We start from the raw sequence: 17,500 nt of genomic DNA on the forward strand, positions 1-17,500 counted from the left end.
GCTGTGGGTAGGCCGATATTGTTCGGCGAGGCAAGTCGGAAGTGGCAGCGGAAAAGACAAAGACGGAGAGTGGCTTGTGTCAGGAGCCAGCGATGTGTATGCCAGTGATGCACAGACAGCAGAACAATGGCGGCACAACCAGCCTTTGTCAAAGCAGAGATGAGAGACGACAACATGAAGAGGCGGCATTGTGCTACAGTCTGAAGTGCGACTCCCGTCTTTCACTCAAAACCTGGGCCTTTTCTACTCATCTTTTGTGTGGTTCCTAGTAAGAAGAAGTCGTTGCTTGGGGTGAACAGATCGCTCAGAATGTGCCAGAGAGTTACACGCGTTTGATATACACAGATACAGAAAGATCAATAAAAATTCACTGTGAGCGTCCAGAACAGGAAAATCCGAACTGTAAGAGACACGAGTGGTCAGCAGAAACTATTTAAGGGGCATGCCGGGGAAATAAGGCTGAGAAATAATAATATAATAACGTGACGCACAAAAATTGAGCAATGGACTATGGTCTGAAAAAAAGTGACACAGACACAATTTAAATGAGACGTAGGGAACAGAGAGGGTGGGCCTTTGAAGGGGTAGGGGGTTATTATTGTGCATCATTAGCGGCAGTAACAGTCTTCCTAACAAGGATGTCATGACACCCTGGACCATCAGCTCTGATCTGAAGGCCTGAACCGGAATAGGCTCATCCTGCAGGGATGTGGATGATGCATTATGAATGTTGCACCTCACTGCCCACTGCCACTATTATCTCTGCTAAAGAGATTTAAATGTCCGTCAGTTTATCGCTAAGGTCTGTACAACCCCAGGAATATATTTTATAGCAAATCATGCTGGACTTTTTCGTACTAAATGGATCCCAAAAAACATTATGCTTTTTTTAAAATACTTTCTATGTCTTTTTTCCCATGGTCCACATGAAGTCCTGTTCTGAAGCCTTCACACTACAGCAGCTGAAAAGGTTCTGATGAGTAGAATCTAATTGTGTAAAGGTACAGGTCACGAAAGATTATAAGAGAATTAAAAGTGTTAAATATATTCTTACATCTTGTTTCTGAACTTATCAGTAAAAGATTAAAAGGATGTCTGGCAAAAGATTAAATATTTATATGCAGGGGATTGATCTCTCAATATAATATTTGATGCAAGTATGTGGATTGGTTTTGCATTGTGGAGTTTGGAACGGGCATCAGCTCAGCTCTCACATTGACTCAGATCTCATTATTTGCCACACTATTCCTGTAAGAGGACATGGATCTTCTTGGTAATGTTCTTTCCTCTCATGGATCAACAGCTGCTGGTCAACAGATGTGCTATTTACACTGCACTCCTGAGAAAAGAGAAGGTCTCCGTTGCATCATCAAAAAAGCCTGTGGAGCCCTGTTCACCAGCTTCTAACACTGCAGTCACAACACTGAGAATATTTTCAGAGGCCCATCCCAATCCTGGACATGGATTCTTCCCCTGCCAAATGGGGAGAGCCTCATAGATTTGAATTAAATAAAATTTGCCTGAACAGCTCTGTGTAAGATCCGGTTTCAGCATTTATTCGAGTTTCCGACACTTCTTACAGTATTATTTATCTACCGCTCCACAGCATATGTCTTCGCAACATTCATACACTTTATTGCTGTATTTACACTTACAGCATCTTTTTTTTATGTCCATTAAAGAAATGTATTAGTGTTTGTATGAGTTCATATTTTTAAAACCTAAATACAAATAGATAATTAAACTGTTTTAGCGCAGTATTAAACTATATTTACTTTATTCGGTAACTGGAATGTGCCTCTACAATAGTTTGTTTGTAGGGTTGATATACCCCTCAACTGATGCTGTGAATAGAAGATGTTTTCACCAATGGACTATGTATTTTTTTTCAGATCGTACTATTTCCTTTTTCGATACGTTTGTGTCTTTTACAGAATATGATTTGTCATTCGTAATGGAAACACACATTTCCTGTCACTCCTCTGTCCGCCTCTCTCCATCGCCATTATCCTTTTTCCTGTCAAATGCACTCCTTCTCTTACTTGGCATTTTGGCATCCGCACTGAATGTGGGCAACGTTGTCTGTGAAGAGGCATATCTAGAGAACACACAGCCACAAAAACACACACAGCTGGCGAGGTGGGCGAAGCAGGGGAAGCCTTGTCCGTCTTCTCATCACGTTGGCGTGGGCGAGGTAGAGGCACGGGTGGCCGGGACATGAAACAGAGACGGGGGAGTTGTTGAATCACCGTGCGGAAATCCTAACCGGCCCGACCGACCGACTCCCCGTCTGTGCGTCTGTCTTTCAGCCTTGTCTGCATGCTGTTACTTCATCACCTTCTTGGGAACACTCACCGTCGCACCACTCGCAGCAACACAGATGCTCCTTTCATCCACATTACCTGTAAGCATAGTTGAAGTAATTTTCCAGACGCCCTTATCCAGCGCGACTTACAATCAGTAGTGACAGGGACAGTCCCCCCCTGGAGACAACTCAGGGTCAAGTGTCTTGTTCAGGGACACAATGGTAGTAAGTGGGGTTTGAATCCAGGTATTCTGGTTCATACGCGAGTGTGTTACCCTCCAGGCTACTACAGATGATGCTCGCAGTAATGATGTTCTTGTTTAGTACAGTGGTGAAGCTGGAAAAATACAGTAGGTGTGTTTATGTAATGAACAGTTGAAAATCTACCCCGAAACACACACTTACTCCAAATCATGCATGGATGAAACTGCCACGTGTTGTTGAGGTTTTTTTTTTTTCTTGTCCAAATTTGGTGTTTGGAGAATCCTGTTAGCTGTGAGCAGGAAACTGGCCATACGCGTTGCTCCCCTCCCAGTCAGCGCTTCTCCGGGCGCAGCTCCAGCGCCGGCCTGTCCACCCTCCCGCTGCTCATCTGCTCCCAGAATCCCCGGCGGCCCCGCCCATTGCGCGCGCCTCCCGCGCGCGGTGACGTAGAGAGATTCCGAGGTGCCCACTGGCGTGGGCGCGCCGGCAGCCCGGGGTATAAACCGAGCCCCGGACGCACGGCTCGGCACTCTCTCAGCCGCTCCGACTCGAGAACCAGAGCTCCAGCGGAGATAGCAGGCAGTCTTTCGCCCGATTAGGCTAACTCGCTTTCGGCTTTGGTTCGGAATGGAAGTCGCCGCGATGTCACGGAGCCGGCGGTTCCCCAGCGCGCACAACTTCAGCTGTGAGTCCCGACCTGCTCTTACTTTTCATCTTTTTAGCTTATTTAAAGAGTCTTACGACTTGTATGTGTGATATCTACTTTAACGATGGTGAGAAAATGCAATGCGCAACTTACGCGCAACTTTTGGCGACTTTCTTTTACGCATCATAAAACGCAGAGGTTTGTGTGACGTTAATTCTCGCCTGAACACTTGACATGATTGGCAAAGAAAATACTTTTTTTCCGAATAAAAGGACCATTGCATTGAGCTAAATGGGGCCGCTACATTCTGAAGAAGCACTGTTTGTGTGCCATTTACTTTACAGTGGAGTGTTTTAACCTTTTTTTTCCCTTTGTGACTCCTTTCTCTGTCTTTTAGACGGCCTTTCGCTGTGGCTTGTGGTCTGGCTTGTTTTGGTGAAAGCAGGTCCTGTTCAGGGCTGCCCAAAACTATGTGTTTGCTACCCAAGCCCAATGACGATCAGCTGTCAAGCGCAGAACCTGACCACCGTACCAACCGGTGTGCCCTACGAGTCCCAGCGGGTCTTTCTGCAGAACAACCGCATTACTGAGCTGAGAGTGGGGACCTTTGGCTTTGGAACTCAGGTAAGAAAGTCACCTGACTTGCGTACACATATGTGCACTATACAAAAAGTGTCAATCGGTGTTCAAACATCATTTCTATTGTTTTTGTTCTCTCTGTATCAACCTCTTTCCTTCCATACTCCACCCTCTTATTTCTTATTCTCTCTGCCCCTTCTCTCCATTCCCATGCTTCTTGCAGGTCCTTTGGCTGTTCTCCAACAACATCACCTGGATCGAGGCTGGTGCCTTCAGTGAGCTGCGTGACCTGGAGGAGCTGGACCTGGGTGACAATCCCCACCTGAGGCGCCTGGAAGGCGGTGCCTTCCGTGGCCTGGAGAAGCTGCAGAGCCTGCACATGCACCGGTGCCGGCTGGCGGCGCTGCCCCACGACATCTTCCACAAGCTCTACAGCCTGCAGTTCCTCTACCTGCAGGAGAACCAGCTGCACTTCCTTCAGGACGACCTCTTCTCCGATCTGATCAACCTGAGCCAGCTGTTCCTGCATGGCAATCGCATCCGCACGCTGTCAGAGAACGTGTTCCGCGGCCTGGTCAACCTGGACCGGCTGCTGCTCCACGACAACCGCGTCCGCCAGGTCAACCGACGCGCCTTCCGCGACCTGGGCCGCCTCACCATGCTCTTCCTCTTCAACAACTCCCTGGCAGAGCTGCCCGGCCAGGCCATGCGCGATGTGGGGTCCATCCAGTTCCTGCGGCTCAACGGCAACCCCTGGTCCTGTGGCTGCGAAGCTCGCCCTCTGTGGGAGTTCTTCCGCAACAACCGTGTCTCCAGCTCCGAGCTGGTCTGCGCCTCACCCTCCCCACGCCGTGGCACAGACCTGCGCTTCCTGCGGGAGATGGATTTCGCCCCCTGCCCACTGCCCGACCCAGGCTCTCTGGCTGGAAGCACCACCACCACCTTCAGCACCAAGACCCGCTGGTGGTTCTCCAAGCACAAGCCAGTGTCCTCCTCCAAGGGCGTCTTCGAGAAGACCTCTGAGACCATCAAGTCGTTTCCATTTGGTGGCGGTAAGACCACTTCCACCAAGTATGAGCTGAGTGAGGATGAGGCCCTTCTCCCCAAGCTGGACCCAGAGGAGTACTGGGCCAACTATGGCAACGAGGACGCTGGTGCCACCTCTGTGCGCTGCTTCGAGCTGGAGTGCCCATCAGAATTTGACATCCTGCCACCCTCGTCCTCGGCATCCTTCTCTTCTCTGTCCAGCTCCTCCCCCCTCCCCTTTATGCTCTCCTTGTCTGCACTCACTGTCTCCTTCCACCTTCTCTTCGGCTGAACTGTTTAACTGTGTTAGACGTTTGCTTTGTCCCTTATGGGGATTCCTGTTTATTGCTCTGCTCTCAGAAACCCACCCTGATGCCTCTAGAAACCATCTGCCAGACATCTGTATCTTTGTTCTGTTCAGTTTGAGCCTCTACAACTTCTGGTCAGTAGAGGGCACTACACTGATATAGGATACAGTTGGTGGATTAGGGGATCTGGGTTAGATGGCAGTGCAGATCATGTCACTGCACTGCTTCAAGGTCCAGTACTGACAGGTCAGTCTGGAACTCTTTACGTTGTGCCTGTGGACACGTACACGCATCACCACAGTCAATGCAGGCTTTCCATCTCTAATTCTGCGTTCTCCTTCATTACCTCCCTGATACCCTGCTGCTATATGTGCTACTGTGACCGTTGTGATTTGTGCTACAGCGTTACAGCCAGCTAGTTCCACTACAGCTAGGGCCAGTCGTACTGTTACTGCAAGTGCCAGAGTCTCCTCCACACAGAGCTGCTGCTGTTCGAAACCACAATCAGCACTGTTCCTCATTCACTGGTGCCATCGGTGTGTCTGACATTACTACTGTAATCCAGTCAGCAAAAAAAGACACAAGACCTTGATGCCACGTGGTTGTAGGTGAAAAAGTGATTGTTCTGGAACGGCAAGTCAGAGTCAGTGGAGCATTCAGGTTTCGCTGCTTCTTCACATAGAGAAAAGAGGAGAAACTGTGAAGGCGTGAAGGAAGAGCGATGCAAAATGGTAGAGAAGCCAGATGGCATCTTAAGGAGAGTGTTGGCGAAAAAAAATAATGTGAGAAAGAGAGGAGGAGTGTGCCGAACACTGAAGAGTGAGGAGCTACCATGCCAAGAAGAAAGAAAGCACGCCCAAGTCAGAGACGATTAGAGGGGGTCGTGAAGCTACGTTTCATTTGATAATTCCCTGTCCATGTCCAAGTCCGTGTACACCAGCATTGCCACCATGTCTCATGTCCTGTAAATATTTAGTCACGGAGAGCACAACTGTACATAACAGCTTCATGTCAGGTTTCTGTACTGGTTGTTCCTGTGAGTGCTGTCATTTTTGTTGTCACCTCAATTTGATGCAATATGATGTATGGAGAATAATCCAAGATGGAAAATGTATGCAGTTTTTTAATGGATGCATGAATGTGTTTTTTTTATTTGAAATAGATTTGTTTTATCTTTTAAAAAACGAATTGTTTGTTTCATAATTTTGGCCGGTGCCTCACTTCCTTTAGACACAAAGTCATAGGTCTTGGGAAACGTTAAACACTTCTTCACCCCTAGTACTTTATTCTTCATCTTTGACCTGACAACATACTCCTAGCACTCAAAAACTACACTGGGCTTGAAATCTGTCGATCTCAACAATTCAAGAAGCTTAAAATCAGCAGATGGACTCAACACCAGTCCCTTTACTAAGAGTTAGGAACAACTGCATGAAATCTTAAAGGATGGAGAGAGGTAGTGTAAACTGCACTGCTGCTTGGGAATCGGGAGTAAATGGAGCCATTTACTGCTCCAGACCTGCTGACAGACTGACATATGGGTCTCAGACACGCCAATATGTTGGCTGTGACCTGACGTTCAAAAAGAAGGCGTGTGAAGAGAACAGAGAAGGATTTGGGGATGCTATACTCCCAATTGCCAAATATGGACTTCCTCTCACTTGCATCGCCCTCGCACTCGTCCCCCTCACATGTTCCTCAACTTTAATCGTCTTATTTTTCTTACTTTTTTTTCAGAATGCATGCTACGGCTTTTTTTTTTTCCGTTTCATCTTGGCATCTTTGCATCATCTTTACAGTATATCCACTTTTCCGTCCACTTTTTCACTTTTTTTGTTTTTGCTTAATTTAATGATGCATAGAGAATGTCATGCACTTATAAAGTAATGTTTATTTGCCTTCAAGCACTGCATAGGCAGCAGAACATTGCAGAGGTTGAGAGGGCAAGGTCTGGCAGAGTCGCAGCGAGGAAGTGTGAGGGTGGCTGTGTGGGAGAGTAGGTGGGAGACAGCGAGAGATTGAGAGAGGGAGAATATAAAGAGAAGAGTGAAACTGGACAAAAGTGAGAAGTGGCACGAGGAGGAAAGCATTCCAAGTGCACATCTGCACCCACGGGATCTTTCATTTTCAGCTGAGGCTTGGTCTGTGAAGAAGGTGAAGGAAGGAAAATGAAATAAAAAATAATAATAATAATAATGTGTGAAACTGCACAGGCTCGGGATTGCAACGTGTGCCACCACAGCCCAGTTCTTATCTGCCGTTGTCCACGCCTACCAGCGGCACTAACTGTGATAGAGAACAATGTCGTGTGTTTCATTGGTCTGCTTGTTTCAACCAGCAACCCCGTTAGGGTGAGGTCAAACTGCGTTCAGGTGCTCTCAAGTGACATTTTCTGTTCAAGTCACTTTCAGATGACCAAAGCACTAGTTATACCTTCATACCCAAAAGTGTGTATTCTGAATGCCGGTGTGTTTGTTGTTTACCACGCCTGTCTGGATGTGAGGGTGAACAAAGAAGGCTGTCATTTTTTTTTATTTTTGTGATACAGATGTATTGCATTCTCAACAAAGGGAAGAATAAATGATCTGTGATTTTCAAAAAAAAATTAATTTGAGTGGGTGTAATTTTTTCATTCAAGGCTGGACGCCAGCCAGAAGAATATTCGATTTCTCTCTTTTATTCTCCTTTTCGATCTCCTGTCTTTCATCATGGTGTACTTCGAAGTCCACTATGCAGTTACCATGCAACACTTTGTCTCAGAGCCTAATAGAACGGCACTTCACTGCCACAGTACGTGTTCTGAAAACAAGAACCAAAAGTTGAAAAAATCTCCCTCACTTCATGACTTTCTACTTTCACCTTCACTTCAGGTTGATCTTTCTTCTTCTGTCTTCCCATCTGTCTGAAACCTGTCCTGCCTGCAGCAGATGGTGCACGTGCAGGAACGGAAGTGTTAAACGCCACCAGCAAATGGCCTGTCTTCATGCAAAGAAACTCAAAACATGTAGCACACAGGATGGGTAGTTCACAGCAACACTCAAACGAAGCTGCATCTCATCTCTAATGAGTTCTGTGGAAGACCTCATGGGAAGTCACAATAGGGTGGAATGAACAACAAATTACTTTGTCTCTACAGCAGCGCACTTATCAATCAACTCCCCTTCATATACGATCATTGTGAGCAATCTGAAATCTTTTTTGGGGAGCAGCACTCAGTCAGGGAGAATGCGACATCATATTGCCAGCACCTCATTGGACGCTGTGAGCATTTGCGCAAATTGGGCCTCTGCGTCACCCCACCCACCACATACGCGCCGACTGGCTATCGGCCATGCCACTCAGACAGAGGAGCACAGTTGGCGGCTGTGTATGGGCCCGGTCAGCGGAGGGGCGGAGACTGAGGCTGTTGCTTGCACTGTCTGCCAATAATATTTGAATATTAATGTCCATTACATCTGAGTCAGGGGAGGATGTGAATGGAGGGAGAGAAGGAGTGATGGAGTGAGAACAGGGGAGGGGGGAACTGGGCATGAATATGGGATCTGGGAAGACGTGAATGATTTGGTAGACGTCAGTGTTGCCCCCGCGTAAGACATACGTAGAGTTGTGCGTAAGTGTGTGGAGTGTTAGAAGACCTCGGCAGCTTGTTCACGTATATGAGGCTATAACACCAGCATGCGCATGCACAGACACACGCAGTTTTTACGCATTTGAGCAATGGTCCAACTGCATCAATATTTCATTTCCTACTGCAGGCTGGAGAATCACAAGCTTACAAATCAGAGGACGTCTAGGTTGTTGCCCATTTCTCTTTAATAATTGAGGCTCATTTCCACTTCCAACTATATCCCCCCAACCACTCCATCTCATCGCTTTCTCACACGTTCTTACTTTCACACCCTCCTTGCTCTCTATGTCGTCATTGCCTCATTGTCCACACTTTCACCAAGTGTTGAATAGAACAGTATGAAAAGGAAATACAAGGTGAATAGAAAAACTTTTTGACTTTTATTGACTGCAATTGGCTCGATCATAGTCATGCTTTTTTCAGTTCATCCAATTGATCTCTCAGAATTAAACTAATGCTCATTTAGAAATTATTGTCTCATTCAATAAAATATCATCAAATTGATCTAATTCCTGATGCAGTAAATGTCACTGCGAGTATATGTCAGTATAACTACATGACTCTTTCTCCTTCATTTTGTTTTTTTTCCTCTTTAAACTCTAAATGACCTTAAACCTTGCAGTTAAATTGAAGATTTAGGCCATTTGCTGGTGGCGTTTAACATTTCCGTTACTGTGCGTGCACCATCTGCTGCAGGCAGGACACGATGCACACGTGTGCATTGTGTGCTGTGCTGCTGTGTATCACATGTGACAATGCACTTCACTTTATACTTTAAATAAATGCAGTTGTAACCGTGGAATTGCAAGATGCAGGCAAATATTAAATAATGTCTGGAGAACAGTATCTTTTAGAGGCAGCAAATGCCAATAAATCATTAATAAAGTGAGATTAACACAGGAGGACAAACACATCTGCAGAAAATGATCAGTCATCAAAGTCATTATCGTACATTATGGGATTTATGGAATCATTAAATGTACATTGTACATATGGTAAAATGATGGTACAAATACAATAATTATTGTACACTGTTGGCACAAGGCAAGTGCTAGGGGACACGCAAGGAAAATCTAGAACAACGGATCCAGGCCACAAAATCAAAGAACCTGGAAGCCACTAACCATTCCACACCAAGGAATAGTGGCCTCTGCTGGCGGGAGGATGGCAGCCTGTCCAGCAACATGATCTTTTGTTTCTTTTGATTTCTCAGTTACTGCAGTATCCCTCTTCCTTTCACTTAAACTCCATGTTTCATTCATTTCATTCACTTTACATTTTAACCGCAGAGTTACTCTCTTTGGAATGATTATATGTCATTGTTTAATGTCCTGATCTATTTATTATTCAACAGAAGGGCCACAACGGCATATGTCAACAGTCTAAATCCCGCAGTAATACGAAGTAGTTTAGGTTAAAAGTTAAAGTTATGGTTTGTTTAGAATTGTAATTCGATTTTGAGCTCTAAACAAGGGTTGAACTGAATGATGCATGAAGCTGTAAGATGCAAAATTCCAGGTCCATGACTTTAATGAAGACCCCCAACATATCTCCAAGCTGTGGCTTTCCACTCACAAGAAGTATCACCATGACAGCAAAGTATTGTGGGTGGATGATACAGGTACTCCTGTATCAGGAGTTCGGTATGGACAAGGCAGTCCATGGTCTGTGGCAGTTTCTCTTCACAGCTCTGTTTCTCTCTACCTCTTTCTCCATTCCTTCAATTGGGTTTTCTGTAACATTGGTGTCATTTGTACATACCACATTTCCATATAACTGCAATAGTAATTTACTTGGATTAATAAAGCTAATAAATGCTAATAATTAATGGATTAAAATGATCAAGGTCAACTCATTCATTGCTGGATTTCTATTATTTCTTATGTACTTTTACAAAGTGCTACTTTTTTATGTATATGCCTGTCTTTCAATCTCTCACTTTGTCCCACTGAAGAACATGGAACAAGCAAGGCCAAGCTTGTGTGGGCTTATAGTTGTGGTTTATCCATCTCTCAATGAGATTGTACATTATATTTCTTTTTGTTGGTTCATATCACAACCTCTGACTGTTTTTTTTTCTAATCACTTTATGCAATTTAAAATACTTCCATTCATTTTAGACCTATTGCATTCATCAGTCAAGTTGCTGTTGGAAGCTGCGCAGTAATGCGCCTGGAGGTTGTCCGTACACATTATTTGATTGTCATGAATGCTAGTTGCACATTATAGCCAGGATTTCAGGCCTGCAAGTGCTGCAGCAATATGTGTTTCATCAACAGTGTTCACTAAAGTTTACTAAAGCTGAGACATGAGTAGAAGTGACAGAGAGAGCGACGAGAGAATGTGAATGAAATAGAAAGCAAAAAAAAGTGAGACTCAGTTGAAGAGAGTGCGAGGAGAGGTGTGATCCTTGAGTCAGAGTTCCTGGATCGCTTTGATTTTTGCAAACATTTGGAGAGTTTAACTGCATATGAACAGGCAGGCACACTCTCACATGCATAAGCACACACACACACACACACACCACATGCAGGCTCATTAGGACGTTAATCTCGCATTTGTTGCACGTTCAGCCGTCCCATTGGGAGACAGACGTTTCTGAGCACAGTGCGTCATCGTCCTCTGTTCAAACAATTGGCAAACTCACGTGCCACAGCAGCTCATGCCACCTGAGCAATGCCAACAAATACTGTTGCACTGCATGAAGTTCACTCCTACTGCAAAACAATCTCTAGTCCCACAGGACTGAGACTGTAGGATTCCACTACAAAAAACTCCTACAAGTGGATTATTCACCAGCACCCCATGTACATGAGTTATGCGGTCTGATGCATCATCAGTCTTTGGTCTGTAGGTGCACTTCAGCTACTTCACTTTATAATTCTCTTTTGAGAAAGTAAAAAAAAAACAGTAAGTTCATACACTTTAAAAAGTTAGTTAAATTAATGTTATTGAGTAAAAAGAAGTAAGAAGTGTCCATTAGGGAAGACAAATTTGTTCATTCAGCAAAACCAGTTATCAAATGGTTATCAAACAAGCATTCTTTGTAGAATTTACTTACATTTTTCAGTGCATTTTTCAAGTTATAAGGAGCCATTTTGTTTTCAAAAGAAAACAAACTAGAGGGTAGTAGGAGGGCCAGAGCTTCAAAGAATGCTCAAGGGGGATACTGGTCGATACTGGGTTGTTCTTATCAAGAAGTTGCCCGTGTACTCAGTTTGGAAGGATGAATGGGTGCTTTATTTTCATCTGTTAGTAGATTATTAGTAGTGGAGTTTTAAGTCCGTTAGCCACCATCTAGCAGAAGACTGTGTTTCTTTTAGGGACTTTCTGCTTTTGCAACTTGCTGTTCATATTGTCTTCGCATAAGTGTATCTATGGAGGCATCTTGCTTGTGAAGAGTACAGTTTTCAGATGGGATTGTTTGTGGTTAGCATTTGATGTAATAAATAAAATAGTAGCAGTCAGTTATGTATAGTTGTCGTGTCAGATTATTAATGACTGTACACTCAAACTAATGTTATAATTGCTTATAACTGAACTGTGGAGTTACAGTTTACGAGATCAACTGAATTCAGCACAATGACTTAAACCAAGTTAAAATACAGTTTTAAGTCAGTCATTTTAATTGTGAGAAGTCAATATGTTAAGTTTAATGGACTGTCTCTATGCTAAAAAACTTGAATGTTTAAGTAATCACAACTAAATTAGTTTTGTTTACTTGATTATTACATTTTTTTTTTTTGTGTAGTTCATGTTGTATCAGTTCATTTATTGCACTATATGAGATACGACATGTAAAGTTTGGGCAACGCAGTATTAAACTCATCGGACTTTTAATTGACTTTAATTATGTTTTATAAGTAAAGTTTAAAAGGTAGTGGCCTTCTCCACGGGGCATGCCAGTGATCTCTGCCATATATCTCAGCACTGCAAACATGTGGATAGATTCTCAGTTCTATCATTCTCATTGATTAATATAGCATTAACGAACATTCCCAATTACTTTTAGTACTGGAAATTTGAAGACATGTGGTTATTTGGGGAATTAATGGTACTTTAATGATATTTTGGAGTGAATGACTTGGTGTAGCTGGCCTAAAATTTGCCATGATGTAATATGATTTGAACATAATTTGAAATCTCCTTCTTCTTCCTTTGGCTTCCCCCAATAGGGGTCTCAGCGCATCAACCAGACTTGTTTTCCACACAACTGACCCTGCAAAAGTTTTACACCAGAGGCCCTTTCTCCAACCCTCCCTATTTACCCGGGCTTAGGATCGACACCAAGAAATTTACTGTCACGTGCATTCATGTTGTCTGGGTTATAATAATATGAAATCTAAACAAACTGAAAAACCAAAATGTAGCAGAGCAGTGTTTGCTGGACTTTATGACCGAGAAATGAGTGTGTACATGTAAAGGGCATGAGACAATAATTTTGCAAATTTTGGTTGGGGTTGCCTGCTATTTGTGTCCTTCAGACAAATGGGGGTGGAATGTGACAGGGCGAGTGGGCTCATTTTGCGTGGGGCGCTTTCCCTCCTTCTGGTAACTGTGGCAAACTATTAATACAGACAGACAGACTGGGGTGGAGGAGGATCAATGAGTAAAATGTCAATCTTGCACCCTCTTTGTCCTTCTGCCAGCTTCTCTCATTCACCCCAGTGAAATCATGCCTCTTGTGTCTATTTTTAACTCCTGCATGTAATTGTGGATGGTTGCTGGAAGTTGAGAAAGTTAAGTACAGCATGATGCTTTTTTTCAGTGGAATGCTTATATGAATATGGAATATTTGTTGCCTTTTGTAATTTTCTTTACCAAGTGAGTTTGACAGCAAATGCTGTTATATTTAAGCATTTATCAGACTCTCTTATCCCGAGCAAATTACTTGGAACCGATCTGTAAATAACAATAGCATAATAACCCAAAACCCAACAGAACCCACACATTTTTAAAATAAACAGGCCTTTATAATCAAAGTATTTCCTAAAAAGGAAGGTTGTTAGCTAGCATTTGAAGAGCTTTAGTGACTCGGCTGTTCGAACATCTAGTGTAGAGAAGAGAATGAAGACAGAGAAGAGTCTAGATGAATGGTTTCCTGGTACGTTGAGAGATGGAGGTACCAGTCGAGCCATGCTGGAGCATCAGCGCGATTGAAGTGCAGAGTGAGCAGTGATGAGAGATCTGAGGCAGGAGGGTGATGACCCTTTCTAGGCTTTGCAGGTGAGCATCAGAAACATGAAGCCGATGCGGGCAGCAACGGGAGACCAATGCAGTGAACATGAAAGTGAAGTGATTGTCATTGTGAATCACTGCAGCACAGCACACGGTGCACACAATGAAATGTGTCCTCTTCTCTTAACCACTTCCTTAACCACTAGGTCACCACTGCCCCAAAGTCTAGTCTAGCAATGTAGTAGAGGTTGGAAAAGAAGTCATGCTGCATTCTGTATCACCTGGAAGAGTTACAATAATCTAGTTTGGAGATGACCGAATACAGAAATTACTGCATATTTTAATCATTATGAAATCAATTCTGATTTGGCAAAATCAGAATTGATTTGCAGTTCTGTCTCTCTGTACACTGTAGGGGTAAAGGACGTTTTCTGTCATACACTCCAATGCATGAAACCTTTTCAAACCTTTTCCCTCTTTCTTTGCCCTATACCACAGCTACCTTTACCCTCCATTCATACCCTCCGTCTATTCTCCCGTGGAGAGCTAGGATGAGTACGGAGCAGACGGGGGGTAAAAATAGTTTTCCACAGCGTCATGGCCCCAAAGAGAGGCTTTTAGATATCCTCCAATCCCAATACATGCCCATGATGCATGACTCATTCGTGTGCCCATCATTCTTCATTCATCTGTTTCTCAATCTGTCAATCTCTCTTACAGAGATTCACAAAAAAATGTGATTAAAAAGAGTCCATTACTGACTTTCATGGTTGCACCACATCATTCTCAACGTCTGTTTAGTAGATAAGTATTAGTATAGCACATTCTACACACTGTGGCAGTGTGCACATACACAACTTATACTTTCCAGGGTTTAGTGCATACAAACCACCTCTCTGGACTCAATGCCCAGTCTGACATAATCTATTGTCATTGCTGCTTTCCCTTGTCATGCTGTTTGGAATTCTACAAAATGTATACTGTGTCTACTGAGATCGCAAAAGTAACCCTGCTACAAATCATGGCAAAAAGTGAACGCTCAGGAAAATGTACATAAAAGGCGTTCTCTTCCTTGATCCCCTCACATTCGCTGTTTCGTAAACCTGGGCTTGAGAGAATTTCTGTTTTCCTGCTTGTCTGCTGCCATCGTGTGGGTAGACAAATTCTCACAACATCACATGTCCTGCCAGCCTCTGCCGGCTGCCCTGAATGATCTTTGGTTAATTTGGTTAGGGCTTATGACCATTTTTATGAATAATATTTCTATTTGTTCTCGTAACTAGATATGAAAACATGCCTGAACCTAATTTTTGAAGACATATTGCTTTCAGATATTGCTTTGTGTCCTATGTAACAAAATAGAAAAGAAAGGCTGATGTACCCTCCAGGACTCTTTTCCCCAGAAGGAGAGTTACAGAAAAGAAAACTTTGTGTTACATGCTTGGTGTCTCTTTCTAGAGGCTCTCGGGTTTTTTATTAGCAATGGAGTCTGTTTGACTGCAGTGCCACTTAGTGGACTGATGGCTCAAACATTTGTATGAATTGTATTTTATTGCTGCTCACACAACTGTTGTGAGTGTTGCTATGCATTGTTTTTAGGCCATTTTACTGTTTTATTGTTGACCAGGCGACTGCCTGATAACTATTTGTGTCCAGGGCTGGTCCTAGACCGGCATATATGAGGGGGCAGACAGAAATGTGAAGGGGCACACAGTGACGACTAGGGGTGTGCAAGAGTCTCAAGATACATGGTGACCAATGATACAGTACATATTGCAATACCAAAAGCCAGATGATATTTGCGCTTATTAAGATTGAATTTTATTGTCGGAATGCTTCTTTAGCTTTGACTTCTTATGATAAAACGAGACCTTGTTATTTTGTTAGCTTGAAGGCAGTAAAAACTGAAATGCCAAGCAGTAATTCAAAGTACCCAGCAGTACAGCGCCATCTACAGGAGTGTAGGATGTGGTCGCACACGGACTTTCACCTCTACTGACCTCACTGAGGAAAACGCTCAACAGCACCACCCGGTGGACTAAATCTGTATACAAATCAAATATCAATATTTAGAAAAGAAAGTGAAGTGATTGTCACATGCGATACACAGCAGCACAGCACATGGTGCACACAGTGAAATTTGTCCTCTGCATTTATCCCATCACCCTGAATGAGCAGTGGGCAGCCATGACAGGCGCCCGGGGAGCAGTGTGTGGGGACGGTGCTTTGCTCAGTGACACCTCAGTGGTACCTTGGCGGGTCGGGATTCAAACCGGCAACCTTCTGATTACGGGGTCGCTTCCTTAACCGCTAGGCCACCACTGCCCCTATTTGATGTCCCTCTATTGATACAATGTCACCACATAAAATATCGCGATATTTTGCTCTATTGATATTTTCTAACACCCCTAGTGGCGACAGAGGGTTGGTTGTGGGTGCTCTGGATAACTGTTTTTTGTCATGTAATTTGATTTCCCTTTGTCAGGCCTCTTTTTTATTCCTGCTTGGGTGTCCCAACAGAAAGCTACGTAGCTGGTAGGTTCCCTGAGACGTGCAAAGCTCCTGACCATGAAAAGGTGGTTGGGGGGGGCTGAAACATAAAAAAACACCTGACATTTTTCTTAATTGATGACCTGTATCAAATATTTAGTACTCACTATTGCAAATATTAACAAAACTGAAAGATTCTATTTAAAAGTTATATTTTAAAAATATGTATATTATATTTATATAAAAAATATTTTAAAAAGTTATATTTTAAAAATCACCCAGAATAAAAGACAAAAAGAGTATAAAATAAAATATCCATCCAGATCTTTAAAACCAACAACACAAAATTTATCTTAAGCTGTGATTACAGCAGTATATTAAACTGTTGAGTGCAGGATGTTTGTTTAAGGAAGAGTTGCCCCATCTTGCCCCAGTGTAGATCCGGCCCTGTTGGTGTCAATAGTCTCTAATTGCTAGGTAGCCAGTGGTACAATCACTGGTAGTCAGATTACATCAACCAAGCCCACTAACCCACTTAGGGGGCAGTGGTGGCCTACCTGTCATGGCTGCCCACTGCTCCCCAAGGGTGATGGTTAAAAGCAGAGGACACATTTCACTGTGTGCACCATGTGCTGTGCATCACAATGACAACCACTTCACTTTAACCCCTTTTATTATCATTACGGAAACCAGTGACCTTATGGGCTGATATCTGTCATAAACAACAGTCAGCAGATTTTCAGACAGGTCCAAACGCTTAAAACAGACGGGGTATGCATTTGTGTGTCACACTACCCTCCCCATTGCCTCCATCGCCATGTAATAAACTCTCAGTGTACTGAATGCTGGCCACACCTTTAGTCCTCAAAGTCAATGCATCTCAATTATCGGGATTTTCTCTGGCCAAGACACATAAAAAGTCCGCCAACAGATAGCAACCTGATCACTCAGAAGATTTGCATTCCCTTCTGACACAGAAATCGGGGTTTGTCTGATGCCGAGAGAATGTTACCTGCCTAAATGTATTGTGGAGTTTGATGTTGATGTTTTCATGGAGTTTGGTGGATGATGGATAATGGTGCAGGACTATTTTTCAGGGTATGGGTCCCTTTTTTCCAATGAAGGGCAATCTTGGA

At 43.6% G+C, this 17,500-nt stretch overlaps 1 protein-coding gene across 1 annotated transcript; it reads left to right on the forward strand.

Moving 5' to 3' along the window:
• The first annotated feature begins 2,981 nt into the window (after positions 1-2,981).
• rtn4rl2a (reticulon 4 receptor-like 2 a) lies at positions 2,982-6,252 on the forward strand. The gene is made up of 3 exons (XM_028976942.1): positions 2,982-3,194; positions 3,553-3,779; positions 3,958-6,252. Exons 1-3 carry the CDS (start codon positions 3,137-3,139, stop codon positions 5,050-5,052), a joined length of 1,380 nt encoding a protein of 459 aa, XP_028832775.1. The 5' UTR covers positions 2,982-3,136; the 3' UTR covers positions 5,053-6,252.
• Positions 6,253-17,500: the final 11,248 nt, after the last annotated feature.

Source organism: Denticeps clupeoides, chromosome 4, assembly GCF_900700375.1.
Source record: "Denticeps clupeoides chromosome 4, fDenClu1.1, whole genome shotgun sequence".
Classification (NCBI taxonomy): Eukaryota; Metazoa; Chordata; class Actinopteri; order Clupeiformes; family Denticipitidae; genus Denticeps; species Denticeps clupeoides.

Bases quoted from the DNA above. Each gene is read 5' to 3' on its own strand.
- rtn4rl2a (XM_028976942.1), top strand. From the start codon at position 3,137: ATGGAAGTCGCCGCGATGTCACGGAGCCGGCGGTTCCCCAGCGCGCAC. The intron at 3,195-3,552 runs GTGAGTCCCGAC...TCTGTCTTTTAG, and splicing joins CAGCGCGCACAACTTCAGCT to ACGGCCTTTCGCTGTGGCTT. The intron at 3,780-3,957 runs GTAAGAAAGTCA...TGCTTCTTGCAG, and splicing joins CCTTTGGCTTTGGAACTCAG to GTCCTTTGGCTGTTCTCCAA.